The 13,831-nt window shown below is 41.9% G+C and overlaps 2 protein-coding genes across 9 annotated transcripts in view; one reads left to right on the plus strand and one right to left on the minus strand.

The window, feature by feature from the left end:
• The window catches only part of LOC141110638 (cell adhesion molecule CEACAM6-like), a 455,239-nt gene that overhangs the window by 334,277 nt on the left and 107,131 nt on the right, over positions 1-13,831 (minus strand). The window lies entirely within an intron of this gene.
• LOC141110636 (cell adhesion molecule CEACAM7-like) overlaps positions 1-13,831 on the plus strand; it is a 170,715-nt gene that overhangs the window by 33,356 nt on the left and 123,528 nt on the right. For 4 of the 8 annotated variants that reach the window (XM_073602095.1, XM_073602096.1, XM_073602099.1 and 1 more), the window contains exon 5: positions 4,449-4,577. In XM_073602095.1, coding sequence (XP_073458196.1) covers positions 4,449-4,577 — 129 coding nt within the window. Of the gene's footprint in view, positions 1-4,448; positions 4,578-9,412; positions 9,493-11,602; positions 11,633-11,898; positions 11,964-13,831 lie in introns of all 8 variants that reach the window. The other 4 variants (XM_073602093.1, XM_073602094.1, XM_073602097.1 and 1 more) reach the window with 4 other exon arrangements.

The following is a 13,831-nucleotide window of genomic DNA, read 5'->3' on the forward strand; positions in this document are numbered from 1 at the left end:
ACCCGGTGACATAACCAGTTGACCCTGCCCCCTTCTGACATCATGTGTCGTCAGAGGGGGGTGGGGTCATCCGGTTACTTCAGCAGGTGGCCCCACCCTTGCCTTTATAACAGCTGTCACTGTGATTGAGGAAGGAGGGACATCGCTGGACACTTTTTTTTTCTTTTTTAATAAAGGAATTGTCAAAAACTGTATTTTGTGTTTTTTCTTTTTGACACTTTTTTTGGTGAATGGGTAGGGGTACAATATACTCCATACCCATTCACATGGGGGGGTATGGGGGCCCCCTTGTTCAAGGAGGCTTCCAGATTCCGATAAGCCCCCCCCACTCGCAGACCCCCACAACTACTGAGCAAGGGTTGTGGGGATGAGGCCCTTGTCCCCATCAACATGGGGACAAGGTGCTTTGGAGGGGACCCCAAAGCACCCTCCCCATGTTGAGGGCATGGGGCCTGGTATGGTTCTGAGTGGATTTTGGGGGGACCCCCACTCCATTTTTTTCTCATTTTGGTGTGGAGTTCCCCATAAAATCCATACCAGACCTGGAGAGCCTGGTATGGACTGGGGGGAACCCACGCCGATTTTTTCATTGATTTTTATCTATATTACCAGGAGCTGGCAATACATTACAGCTGCGATCAACTTTAAATGAATTTTTTTCCTTTAGAAATGTAATTTTGCTGCAGGACTGTAAAACACATTAGACAGATGCGCTAATTTACAGGCAGACTAAGGGGGCCCCCCAGGCACAATATTTAAAAGAATATTTAATTTTTATTGTTTCACTTTAAGCATTCTTAAAATCACTGCTCCTGAAAAAACTTCCTTTTTAAAACTTTTTTTGCATTGATACATGTCTCCTGGGGCAGTACCCAGGTCCCCATACACTTTTTATGGCAATAACTTGCATATAAGCCTTTACACATTTGACTTTTCATGTTCGTGTCCCATAGACTTTAAGGGTGTTCGCATGTTGGCACAAATTTTGCACAAACTGGTGCGAACAGAACGTGCGGGGGGGGGGGGGGGTTGGGGGTGTTCGGCTCATCGCTAATCAGCACTTAGAAGGCTTCATACATTCAGGGTTTAGCAGTAGGTAATGCAGCGTTCAGGGGTCAGTAGTAACTAATGTAGAGTTCAGGAATAGGTAATGCCTTACCTCACAACTTTCTGACATGGGAATGAGGGACACCTATTCGCAAAAGTATGTAGGCATAAGACACCCCCCCTTAATAGAGAATTGTACATAAAAAATGATTGGGTTAAATCCACAAGTCCTTTTTTTCCCACTACCATTCCTTTATAATGGCTTTTAGAATATAATTACTATATATAGAGCAGACTAAAATCAGGGACAGATGAGGAGGAAAGAGGGACTTTGTTCCAAATGAGGGGTAGTCCATAGAAATCAGGCACAGTTGGGAGCTATGGTAAATGCAGAGTGCAAGGGTCAGGGGTATTGTAGAGCTGGGAGTTCAGGAGTATGAAATGCAGAGTGCAAGGGTCAGGAGTATTGTAGAGCTGGGAGTTCAGGAGTATGAAATGCAGAGTGGAAAGGTTTAGGAGTAAGTAACAGAATGCAAGGACACTGTAGTATGAAAAATACCACAGCATAACTGTTGTTTTAAATATGCCAATAAACTTTATATGGAAAGAAACGCTGAAAAAGCCAGTTTGGCTAGAGAAAAATGCTCTAGGTTCTGGGGAATCTGAGGCTGTGACCACTCTTTCAAGGACCCTGCCTTTTACATTTCCGTGCTAGGGAAATTCTATTGCCCCGTACACACGGTCGGATTTTCCGACGGAAAATGTGTGATAGGACCTTGTTGTCGCAAATTCCAACCGTGTGTAGGCTCCATCACACATTTTCCATCGGATTTTCCGACACACAAAGTTTGAGAGCAGGCTATAAAATTTTTCGACAACAAAATCCGTTGTTGGAATTTCCGATCGTGTGTACACAAATCCGACACACAAAGTGCCACGCATGCTCAGAATAAATAAAGAGATGAAAGCTATTGGCTACTGCCCCGTTTATAGTCCCAACGTACGTGTTTTACGTCACCGCGTTCAGAATGATCGGATTTTTCGATAACTTTGTGTGACTGTGTGTATGCAAGACAAGTTTGAGCCAACATCCGTCGGAAAAAATCCTAGGATTTTGTTTGTCGGAATGTCCGATCAATGTCCGACCTTGTGTACGGGGCCTAAGAGTAGTTCAACCTGGATAGGCTGGGATTTACAATGTTATATTTTTACGCATTATGTTGCTGTGGACAAGCTGTTTAACACTGGAAGTACCAATTGTGTTTTTCTGATGCTAGTAATGCAGTTAATTATGTGGGTTCAAAACAATTAGGCTTTCTAATTTAAGGAATGGTGAACACAATGCTGCTTCCTTTACAATACTCTGAAATGATTTTGTTAATATGTCCACGAAAATGTCGGGCTTTCCATAAAGTGTTAATAAAATATTTAGATTGGCAACCCTTGTACTGTGGCAGCGATTTGGTGGATGGATGCCAAGTTAAGGTTTTTTCCCCAAAGGTGTTTCTGTCACAATCTCATGTTTACATAGTGATGTATTCAGTATTGAGTGTGCTAATCTTGTGTTCTTGCACATAGAGCCTGTTGTACCTCTGATAATAGGTAGAAAGACAAGCAGACATTTACCTCCCCAAGAGCTGAAAAAGTAACCCCCCCCCCCACACACACACACAAATGACAGACCCCATAAAGTTATTGTCAGCAGTTTTGCATGGAGGCCAAATCCAAATCTTCATTAATCCTTTCCAGGTGGTGATGTTCCATGTCTGTTTGCCAGCAACTGCATCACCTGGTGTACATTTTGCCTATTGCCAATGTGGTGAGTGTGACTGTATAATGGTGGAAAAATCCTCTCACTTTGGCAAATATCTATTCTTCACTGGGCAAATTGCCAAGAGACTCATTTATATACATATACCCATTAGAGCCCCTTGACTATCGCATTACAGTAACATGCGCAACCCGCGTCAACACACATTACATGCGTTGGTGTAATAGAATGTGCCAGTTTACTGTGGGTTGGGGGGGCTACTTGTCCAATTCTAAAGGGTTACCATGCTATAGCTTTGTCACCTTGCTGTAGTAATGGATGTGCCTGTTCATAACCTATGCTGAAGTTATTTAACTGAAATCAGGACAGAATAAATACTTTTTGATGTTACAAAACATGTCCATTACTACATACACTATATTACCAATAGTATTGGGGCACTTGAACTTTAATGGCATCCCAGTTTTAGTCCGCAGGTTTCAATATTGAGTTGGCCCACCCTTTGCAGCTATAACAGCTTCAACTCTTCTGGGAAGGCTGTCCACAAGGTTTAGGAGTGTGCCTATGGGAATGTTTGACCGTTCTTCCAGAAGCGCATTCGTGAGGTCAGGCACTGATGTGGACGATAACGCCTGTCTTGCAGTGTTCGATTTAATTCATCCCTTTCGGGTTGAGGTCAGGACAGGCCAATCAAGTTCCTCCACCCCAAACTCGCTTATCCATGTCTTTATGGACCTTGCTTTGTGCACTGGTCCAAATCATTTGGTGATGGGGGATTATGGTATGGGGTTGTTTTTCAGGGGTTAAGCTTGGCTCCTTAGTTCCAGTGAAGGGAAATCTTAAGATGTCAGCATACCAAGGCATTTCGGACAATTTCATACTCCTAACTTTGTGGGAAGAGTTTGGGGATGGCCCATTCCTGTTTCAAGTGACTGTGCACCAGTGCACAAAGCAAGGTCCATAAAGAAATGGATAAGCGAGTTTGGGGTGTAGGAACTGGACTGGCCTGCACAGAGTCCTGACCCCAACCTCAACACCTTTAGGATGAATTAGAGAGGAGACTGCGAGCCAGGCCTCCTCGTCCAACATCAGTACCTGACCTCACAAATGTGCTTCTGGAAGAATGGTCAAACATTCCCATAGACACACTCCTAAATCTTGTGGACAGCCTTCCTAGAAGAGTTGAAGCTGTTATAGCTGCAAAGGGTGGGCCAACTCAACATTGAACCCTACGGACTAAGACTGGGGTGTCTTAGTCTGTATTGGGCAGGTGTCCCACTACTTTTGGTAATGGGGGGGGATTTACTAAAACTGGAGCACTCAGAAGCTGATTGACTACCATGTACAGCTAAACCAGATTCTAACTTCAGCTTGTTCAATTAAGCTTTGACAATAAATCCTGGAAGCTGATTGGTTTCCATGCGGAGCTGCACCAGATTTTGCACTCTCCAGCTTTAGTAAATAACCCCCATAGTGTATTTAGTTTAATTATTTGGGTTTGTAAACACTTTATTCATTTTTTTTGCATGCTTTGACAACTGTTTTGTTCATTTAAATTTGGATTCTTTGATAACATTAATCACCATTTTCTCTTGCGATTTCCCTGTTTCTGTCTTCTATGTTCCCACAGCTACAACACTATGTCAGACTTCTGGAAGTGGACTTGGAGGTGGTAAAATTGTTGGAATTGTCATCGGCACAGTGTTTGGGATATTCATCCTTGAAGTCATTGTGTACTTTGTTCTAAAGGCAAAAAGAAGTATAGCATTCTTATTCTTTGAGTAAAATTGGTTATGTGTAATTTAAACCATAGTTCAGATCAGGTCAGCATTGCAAACCATATGTAAAACCTTTCAATGAGGACATATTGAAAAGACGCGCCGGCGTATAACACGCGCCGGCGTATAACACGCACCCCAAGTTTAGGAGGGAATTTTAAGGAAAAAAACTTTTAGGAGGGAAGTTTAAGGAAAAAAACTTACATTTAAATGCCCATCAATGCAGCCTCATCAGTGTTCATCTGCAGCCTTTCCCCAGTGTCCAGTGCAGCCTTGTCAATGCAGCTTTGCCCCAGTGCAGCCTTGTCAGTCCAGCTTTGCCCCAGTGCAGCTTTGCCCCAGTGCAGCCTTGTCCCCAGTGCAGCCTTGTCCCCAGTGCAGCCTTGTCCCAGTGCAGCCTTGTCCCCAGTGCAGCTTTGCCCCAGTGCAGCCTTGCCCCAGTGCAACCTTGTCCCCAGTGCAGCTTTGCCCCAGTGCAGCCTTGTCCCCAGTGCAGCTTTACCCCAGTGTCCAGTGCAGCCTTGTCAGTCCAGCTTTGCCCCAGTGCAGCCTTGTCAGTGCAGCTTTGCCCCAGTGCAGCTTTGCCCCAGTGAAGCCTTGTCCCCAGTGCAGCCTTGTCCCCAGTGCAGCCTTGTCCCCAGTGCAGCCTTGTCCCAGTGCAGCCTTGTCCCCAGTGCAGCTTTGCCCCAGTGCAGCTTTGCCCCAGTGCAGCCTTGTCCCCAGTGCAGCTTTACCCCAGTGCAGCCTTGTCGCCGCCGACATACAAACGTTTAGTTTGTATTTTTAAACATGGCGCTGCGGAGTTCGGAGGGACTCTGCGGCGCTCGTTCAACTGAACGAGCGCCGCCGAGGACACAGTGACTGGGCGGAGCCGAGATACACATAGCCGAGGGTTCTCGGCTATTCTCGGCGCCGTTCACAGTCACGCCCAGTCCCTATGATGGACATAACACAGGTCCAATGGCGGGACTGTGAACGGCGCCGAGAAAAGCCGAGAACCCTCGGCTATGTGTATCTCGGCTCCGCCCAGTCACTGTGTCCTTGGCGGCGCTCGTTCAGCTGAACGAGCGCCGCTGAGTCCCTCCAAACTCCGCGGCGCCATGTTTAAAAATACAAGCTATGTGAATGTCGGCGGCGATCGCGGCGATTGCTCCGACAGATCACAAAATAGCGGGGATCAGCGTATAACACGCACCCACGATTTTCCCCTTATTTTAAGGGGAAAAAAGTGCGTGTTATACGCCAATAAATACGGTAATTGGTCAGGTTTTCCAGTGAATTAGTTCTACAGAATGTTCAGATTAAATCTGGGTTTGACCATAACTGCTATGTTCAGAAAAACACAGAATTATGTTGGATTAACAACACTTGTCTTTATTATGTAATGTAATGAAGATCAGCCATTGAGATACAAACCCAGAAAATCCTTTAACAACTTGCGACCACTACGTAAACATTTTACTGTGTATATACTGTATACACCAATTAGCCATACGTTTATGGTCACCCACCTAAATGAGTAGGTTTCCCTTATCCTGCCAGAACAGCTTTGACCCCTAGACCTCTGAAGGTATGCTGTTGTATCTGGCACCAAGCCATAAGTAGCAAATCCTTTAAAGTGGTTGTAAACTCTTACAGACCACTTTTTGCTACAGGTAAGCCTATAATAAGGCTTACCTGTAGCTACCCATCTCCTAAACCTGTACTGGCCAATGCCATCGGCACATGCGCACTGACACAAACTGAAGCAATGGCACGTATGTGCCGTTGCTTCAGTGAGCATGCCTTTTACTGCGCGCATGCATGGGAGTGATGTCATCGCGGATCCGGCCAATCACAGCGCCAGAGCCGCGATACCCACTCATTATGCCTTTGTCTTGCAGGTGTTAGTTTTTTTTTTTTTCAAAGTGGGTTTACAACCACTTTAAGGCCCGCAAGTTGCAGGCTTGTTTTTCCATCACATATGCTCAATTGGAATAAGATCTGGAGAATTCAAAGGTCAAGTCAACACGTCAAACTCGTTGTTGCTCAAACCATTCTTGAAGCATTTTTGCAGTGTGGCGGGGCACATCTTGCTGAAAAAAGCTGCTGCCATCAGGGAATATGTTTTCCATGAAGGGGGGTGTACTTGGTCAGCAACAATGTTTAGGTGGGTGGTACATGCCAAGTAACATTCACATATAGGGCAACACAAGGTTTCCCAGCAAAACTTTGCGTAAAGCATCACACTGCCTGCACAGGCTTACCTTCTTCACATTGTGCATCCTGGTGCCATCTCTTCTCTAAGTAAAACACATTCAAGCACCCAGCCATCCACATGTTGTAAAATAAAACTCAAACCAGGCCCTCTTCCTCCATGGGCTAGTTCTGATGCTCACATGCTCATTGTAGGCGCTCTTAGCTTTGGATATGGGTCAGCATGGGCACCCTGACCAGTCTGCAGCTATGCCAACCAATATCATAATCTATCTATCTATCTATCTATCTATCTATCTATCTATCTATCTATCTATCTATCTATCTATCTATCTATCTCTCTCTCTCCCTCTCTCTCTCTCTCTCTCTCTCTCTATCTATCTATCTATCTATCTATCTATCTATCTATCTATCTATCTATCTATCTATCTATCTATCTATCTATCTCTCTCTCTCTCTCTCTCTCTCTCTCTCTATCTATCTATCTATCTATCTATCTATCTATCTATCTATCTATCTATCTATCTATCTATCATTATTATTATTATTATAATACAGGATTTATATCGCGCCATCAGTTTGCGCAGCACTTAACAAAATGAAGGCAGACATTACAGTTACATTACAATTTGGTACAAGAGGAATCAGAGGGTCCTGTTCATTAGTGCTTACAATCTAAAAGGGAAGGTCAAAAGGTAGTAGTTGTGGGGGATAACCTGATGGAGGAAGTAAAACAGTGTATTAGTTAGCAGCAGGATAGGCTTCTTTACAGAGAAGGGTTTTCAGGGATCGTTTAAAGATGGCTAGATTGGGGGAACTGTCCCAATGGACAGATTGGGGTAGGGAGTTCCAAAGGATGGGAGAAGCTCTGGAGAAATCCTGGAGGCCAGCATGGGAGGAGGTGACAAGGGAGCTAGAAAGCAGGAGGTCTTGGGAGGACCAAAGAGAGAGGCTTGGTTCGTATTTTGGCACTAGGTTAATGATGTAGCTGGGGGCAGAGTTATGGATGGCTTTGTAAATTATTGTTAGTACTTTGATTTTTTTTTTCGTTGGGTGGGTGGAAGCCAGTGGAGGGATTGGCAGAGAGGGGTGGAGGACACTGAATGGTTAGTAAGGGGTATACACACACACACACACACACTGCATCTGGAAAGTATTCACAGCACTTCACTTTATCCTCGTTGGATGAAATGAGGATAAAAAAAAAATTGATTAAATTAATCATTTTCCTCAACATTCTACAGACAATACCCCATAATGACAATGTGAAAGAAGTTTGTTTGAAATCTTTGCAAATTTATTAAAAATATAAAACCATAAAAATCACAAGTACATAAGTATTCGCAGCCTTTGCTCAATACTTTGGTGAAGCACCTTTGGAACCAATAACAGGCTCAAGTCTTTTTGAGTATGATGCTTTAAGCTTGGCACACCTATTTTTGGGCAGTTTCTCCTATTCTTATTTGCAGGGCCTCTCAAGCTCCATTAGGTTGGATGGGGAGCTTCGGTGCACAGCCGTTTTCAGATCTCTCCAGAGATGTTCAATCTGGTTCATGTCTGGGCTCTGGCTGGACCACTCAAGGACATTCACAGAGTTGTCACGTAGCCAATCCTTTGTTTTCTCAGCTGTGTGCTTAGGGTCGTTGTCCTGTTGGAAGATGAACCTTCATCCCAGTCTGAGGTCCAGAGCGCTCTGGAGCAGGTTTTCATCAAGGATGTCTCTGTACATTGCTGCATTCATCTTTCCCTCGATCCTGACTAGTCACTCAGTTCCTACTGCTGAAAAACATTCCCACAGCTTGATGCTGCCACCACCATGCTTTACTGTAGGGATGGTATTGGCCAGGTGATGAGCAGTGCCTGATTTCCTCCAGACATGACATTTGCCATTTAGGCCAAAGAGTTCAATTTTTGTTTTATCAGAACAGAGCATTTTGTTTCTCATGGTCTAAGAGTCCTTCGGGTTTCCTTTGGTAAGCTCTAGGTGGGATGTCATGTGCCTTTTACTGAGGAGTGGCTTCTGTCTGGTCACTTTACCATACAGACCTGATTGGTGGAGTGCTGCAGAGATGGTGGTTCCTCTAGAAGGTTCTCCTCTCTCCACAGAGAAACGCTGGAGCTCTGTCAGAGTGACCATCGGGTTCTTGGTCACCTCCCTGACTAAGTCCCTTCTCCCCCGATCGGTAGGTTTAAGTAATGGTGAACACAAGGCTGTGGCCTTTACAATACCGTGACATTATTTTGCTAATATGTCCACACAAATGTGACTGCATTGAGTTGCTGCCATGTGATTGGCTTCCACAGATCCTTCTTTGGTCCTTAGTGATGAAGTTTTATTTAGATGTTTTGACAAGGAATACGTTCCTTTTCCTGAGTGTTAACCTTTCAAGCCCCATAAGTGCCACCTTATCTTTTGGATTTTATGTACTTCATGCTTTGCTGGATATCGGGCATGTCAACTACTACATTATATAGAATGTGTGTTATCTTGTTGATTTTATGATTTGGTTTTGCTATATGATCCTTTTTAATTTTGTTTTTGATTTTATCTTATTTATAATTATATCTCGTGTGTATAAAAGAATTATTTTACACCACTTACATAGCACTTTCTTTTTAGAAACTCCAAGTAGTACAGTGTATGAGAATGCACATGTTCCTGAACAACACATCTATGAAATGACTTTTCCAGAAATCCAGGTAATAGTTTTATTATTATTATATTTGAGTTACAAAATATCGGGGTAAATTCCACTAAACTGACATCTTCTTGTTTATTCACTTTTTATTTTTATATTCAAAAACAAAATGTAACCCTTATTGAAACATACCATACCAGTGCTAGGCTAGTTTTCCCACAGCAAGGAGAGCCTTAAATATCCCTGTTAAATTTGTACCATCCCTTTAAACATAATACAAATAAAAAGGTTTATAATTGTAAAAACAAAAATCTATGCAGTGTGACAGAGCTGTATAAATCTTAGACCTGGAAAGACATATATAAATTCCTTGGTAGGTAAAGAAGCTCCTTTATGTTTTTCATCTGTATTTAGCGGCTTACCTGGAGTTTAGCTTTAGCATTAAAAAAAAACTTGCATGACAATTTTGCATATATATATATATATATATATATATATATATAGAGAGAGAGAGAGAGAGAGAGAGAGAGAGAGAGAGAGAGAGTAACGGAACTGGAACATTTCTAGAATCCTATGGTCCAGTTCCTAAAATAAATCCCTATGAGAATCCGATTCATTCACTCTGTAGGTGGAATGGGTGAAGTTGCAGAGGAGCTTTTCACGGCATTTAACATTATAGGGAAGCTTCTCAATAATAAAAAAGAAAAAACAAAGAAAAAAGGGAAGCCTGCTCAGAATTTTTGTTTTCTATGGACCACATCTGAAACTCATCCCTGGTAACCGTAATAGGTATAAAGGACTCCTTTACCCGGTTATCATGGCTGATAGTGGCTACTAGGGTTGCACCAATACTAGTATTGTTATCGGTATTGGTGCCGATACCAAGTATTTGCACAAGTATCGGTACTCGTGCAAATGCACCGATACCTGAAACCGATATTTTCAGGCTCGTTTCTTTGAGCTGTCAGTGGGTCTCCCCAGTGTTAAATAATTGGAGCTGTCAAAAAAAAAAGCAGCCTGCAATGTTTATTAACAAAATTGCTCAGCCCTGAAACACTAAAATAAAAAGAAACATTGTTTCTTTTTGTATATTTCTGTTTCTTCATCTGCAGATCAAAGGGATGAACAAATGTTCCTCTGTTTAACCCCTTAATAACCTTAAATTTACTCTAATCAGCCTTAATTAACTGCCTATTCTCCTCCATTTAATTATTATGTTCCTGCTTTTTTTTCTTTTGTTCACATCTATGTTATAAACCATAAACAATTAAAACTTTTTTTTGTGTTTGATTTGTTAGTGAATATTTTTACACATATATATTAACATATATTTACACATTTCACATTGAAAAAGCGCTAAATTAAAAAAAAAAATCAATTTATTTCATTTGTACTGTAAATAACTTGTCAATGCTTTATACCATTGCTGACAGCTGAAGTTAAAACAAAACAGTTGCGGTGGGTATCGGTAATTGGTATCGGCGAGTACTAAAAAAAAAAATAAAAATATCGGTACTTGTACTCATTGTAAAAAAAATGGTATCGGTGCATCCCTAGAAGCTACTGTACAGGCATGCACCAAACAGGGATGCAAAAGAAACCAATATCATTTAGTACCAAACTTGTATTTGAAATGTGGACTGTTTTTTTCTGCCCCTTACATTCCTAGTAATAAATGGCAAATGGGTACCATCATGGGGGAGCGTTGAATACTTGCTATACTAATACAAGGCCATACACTTGGAGGTCTATTTATAAAACATTTGTTGCACAAATGTCAGAAGCATTCATGCTTGCTGAACAAAATCATGTACAGCTCCAATTCATGGCCAAAATGCAGTGTAGTTTTCTCACCGAGGTGTTTCAGAAAACGATACCATATTTTGGCCAACAGATGAAGCTGAAGACACTGGCATTAATCTTACAAATGCTATGATGGCATTTTGTTCAGTGTGCACGAATGCTTCTGACATTCGTGCAATGAATGTTTTAGAGAGGCCTGGGTGTGTTTGGCTGTTTTTTTTAAGGATATCCATCAATGTAGCAGAGGGATTGTGATTAAAGAAAAAAAAATGCAACCTAATTTATTGGTTCACTAATTTCTAATAACATATTACCAGTAATAAAATGTATTATTTCCTTCTATGATGTAATATGTTTCTTATATGCAGGAGAAAATAAGTCCAGAATCTCACTATGAGGTAATTATTATTATACATTGTTATGTTAATATGAATCTGTATGCTGGGTATTTGCAGTAAAATGGGTTTGTGCTGTTATCAGTATGTAAAATAATTGCTGGTGTCCTGGCTATACTGCACTGTTAGCAGGCTGCTGCACTGGGAATTCTAATGGTAACAACTTGCATATAAAGAAGATACAGACTATTTATATTTTACTTATATGTGAAGTCCTAGTCCTATAACTCTATTCCAGCCAAACTGACTTATTTTCTTTCTACAAACAGGAACCAACAGACAAGGACAAATCTATATACAGCATCATAGAGTCTACTGCTGGAAAATAATGAAGGTAACAACACATTACTTTGAATTCACTCAATATTCATGCTACAGTTTATCAAATCTATATTGTCAGTAAAAAAAACCACTCAAATTTGTTAGTGCACACACAATATAACCTCCAATTTCTTGATGAGGTTGTGTTGAGATACCAAACATGCCAATCCTCAAAACTGCACGCTCCTGTAAAACCGCAATCAAAATTTTCCATTGGCAAAAATGTAAAAGCTTTTACAGTTCATCGATTTAGATTTAACCATAAATGATGGCCTTAGAAGTAATGGCTCTTACGCTGGCATGCATGATGATAACTAATATGTGTGACACAATTGTCATTTTCACACTTGTGCGTAGCCGATGCGTGAGTTTCTGTTCATATATGTGTTTGCTTGGGGCAGGGGAGTTGTTGTGTGTTTTTAATTTATTGTATTTGTAGCGCTCACCCCTGTAGGTTGCTGCTGATATGTCTCAGGTTCCTTTCCCAGATCAAAGCTATAGCAGCCAGGCACACAGCAACAGTCACTCTTCTGGCTCAATGAACAGTCTAGGGGGTTGACTTTTTTAAATGTATTGCTGGTTAACATGGATAGGACATAATTAGCTGTGGGATACTCCATGAGCTTACCTCCCAACATTTTGAGATGGGAATGAGGGACACCTACTAGCAAACGTATGTAGGCATAGGACACGCCTCCTGCCACACCCTCTTAAACTAGAAATAACCAAAATAAAGGTTAATTAAATTCACAAGTGCTTTTTTTTATACCACTATTATTCCTTTAAATTGGCTTTTAGCATTTACAAATGCAGCAATTTAGAATTTGGATGAAAGGTTTAGCACTGGGAAACACTTTTTGAAAGATAAAAAGTGCACTTTATATACAATTATATAGATCAGACCAAAATGAGGGACAAATGAGGAGGAAAGAGGGACAGAGGGACTTTGTTCCAAATCAGGGACAGTCCCTCGAAATCAGGGACAGTTAGGAGCAATGCATGAGCGCTAAGAAATAAACGGAGGATGTTCTTCACTGTCCTACTACTTTTCAGGATAGTCATGCAAAGACTGAGAAAAATGAACAGCACAGGGACACCTTCAGCAATGTCCCAGGGCATGCAAGCACTAGTATTGATATGCTAGGGATTTCAGCAGCAACAGTTACTAGGATCCTCCATTCAGGTTTGTACTCACAATGCCCCACAAAGCAGAATTCATTTTTTGCCTCCTTCCAATATCAGACCGACAATCCCTCAGTGAATCTCCCAGACCAGATACCCAGTGAAATCCCTCGCTTAGCTTCAGAGATTTTAGCAGAATAAACCCCTCAGCTCTGCCACAGCTGGAACCTTGATGAGAACAGGTAGAATTTTCAGATGGGCTGCCTAGAAGGGCAGCAGTCCTTCAAGATGGGAACTTCTCTGCTTGGACAAGAACAGGGCTACCTCGGGCTCTAAGCTAATTTCGCACTCCCCCAGCCACCTTCTGGGCACCTTCTCCCAGGGATTGGCTGAAGCTACATAAATATTCAGGCTGCTTATCTGCCTCTTTCCACCATATTCTGAAATCCTCCAGAAAACAGCCAGAAGCAATCAAACCCGCAAAGCCCAAACACAGCCTGTCCTAGACTAACAAAACTAAATTTATCTGGCTTTCCTAGTAACCTATCTAGGAGGGTGCTACATATTAAATGTTGGGATAATAAAATTAATTTTAAAAAACCAAGGAGGATGACAAGTACAGTAACTTATGTTATAGCAAAGTGCAGGTTACAGATTCACTATTAGACCCATGATGGCACCTCTGCATGCTGTTGAAACTGAATAAGCACAGACTGTGATTAATTAATTTCTTCCTCAGCCAGAGTGTCCAGAGTTTGA

The sequence above is a fragment of the Aquarana catesbeiana genome, linkage group LG10 (assembly GCF_042186555.1).
Source record: "Aquarana catesbeiana isolate 2022-GZ linkage group LG10, ASM4218655v1, whole genome shotgun sequence".
NCBI lineage: Eukaryota > Metazoa > Chordata > Amphibia > Anura > Ranidae > Aquarana > Aquarana catesbeiana.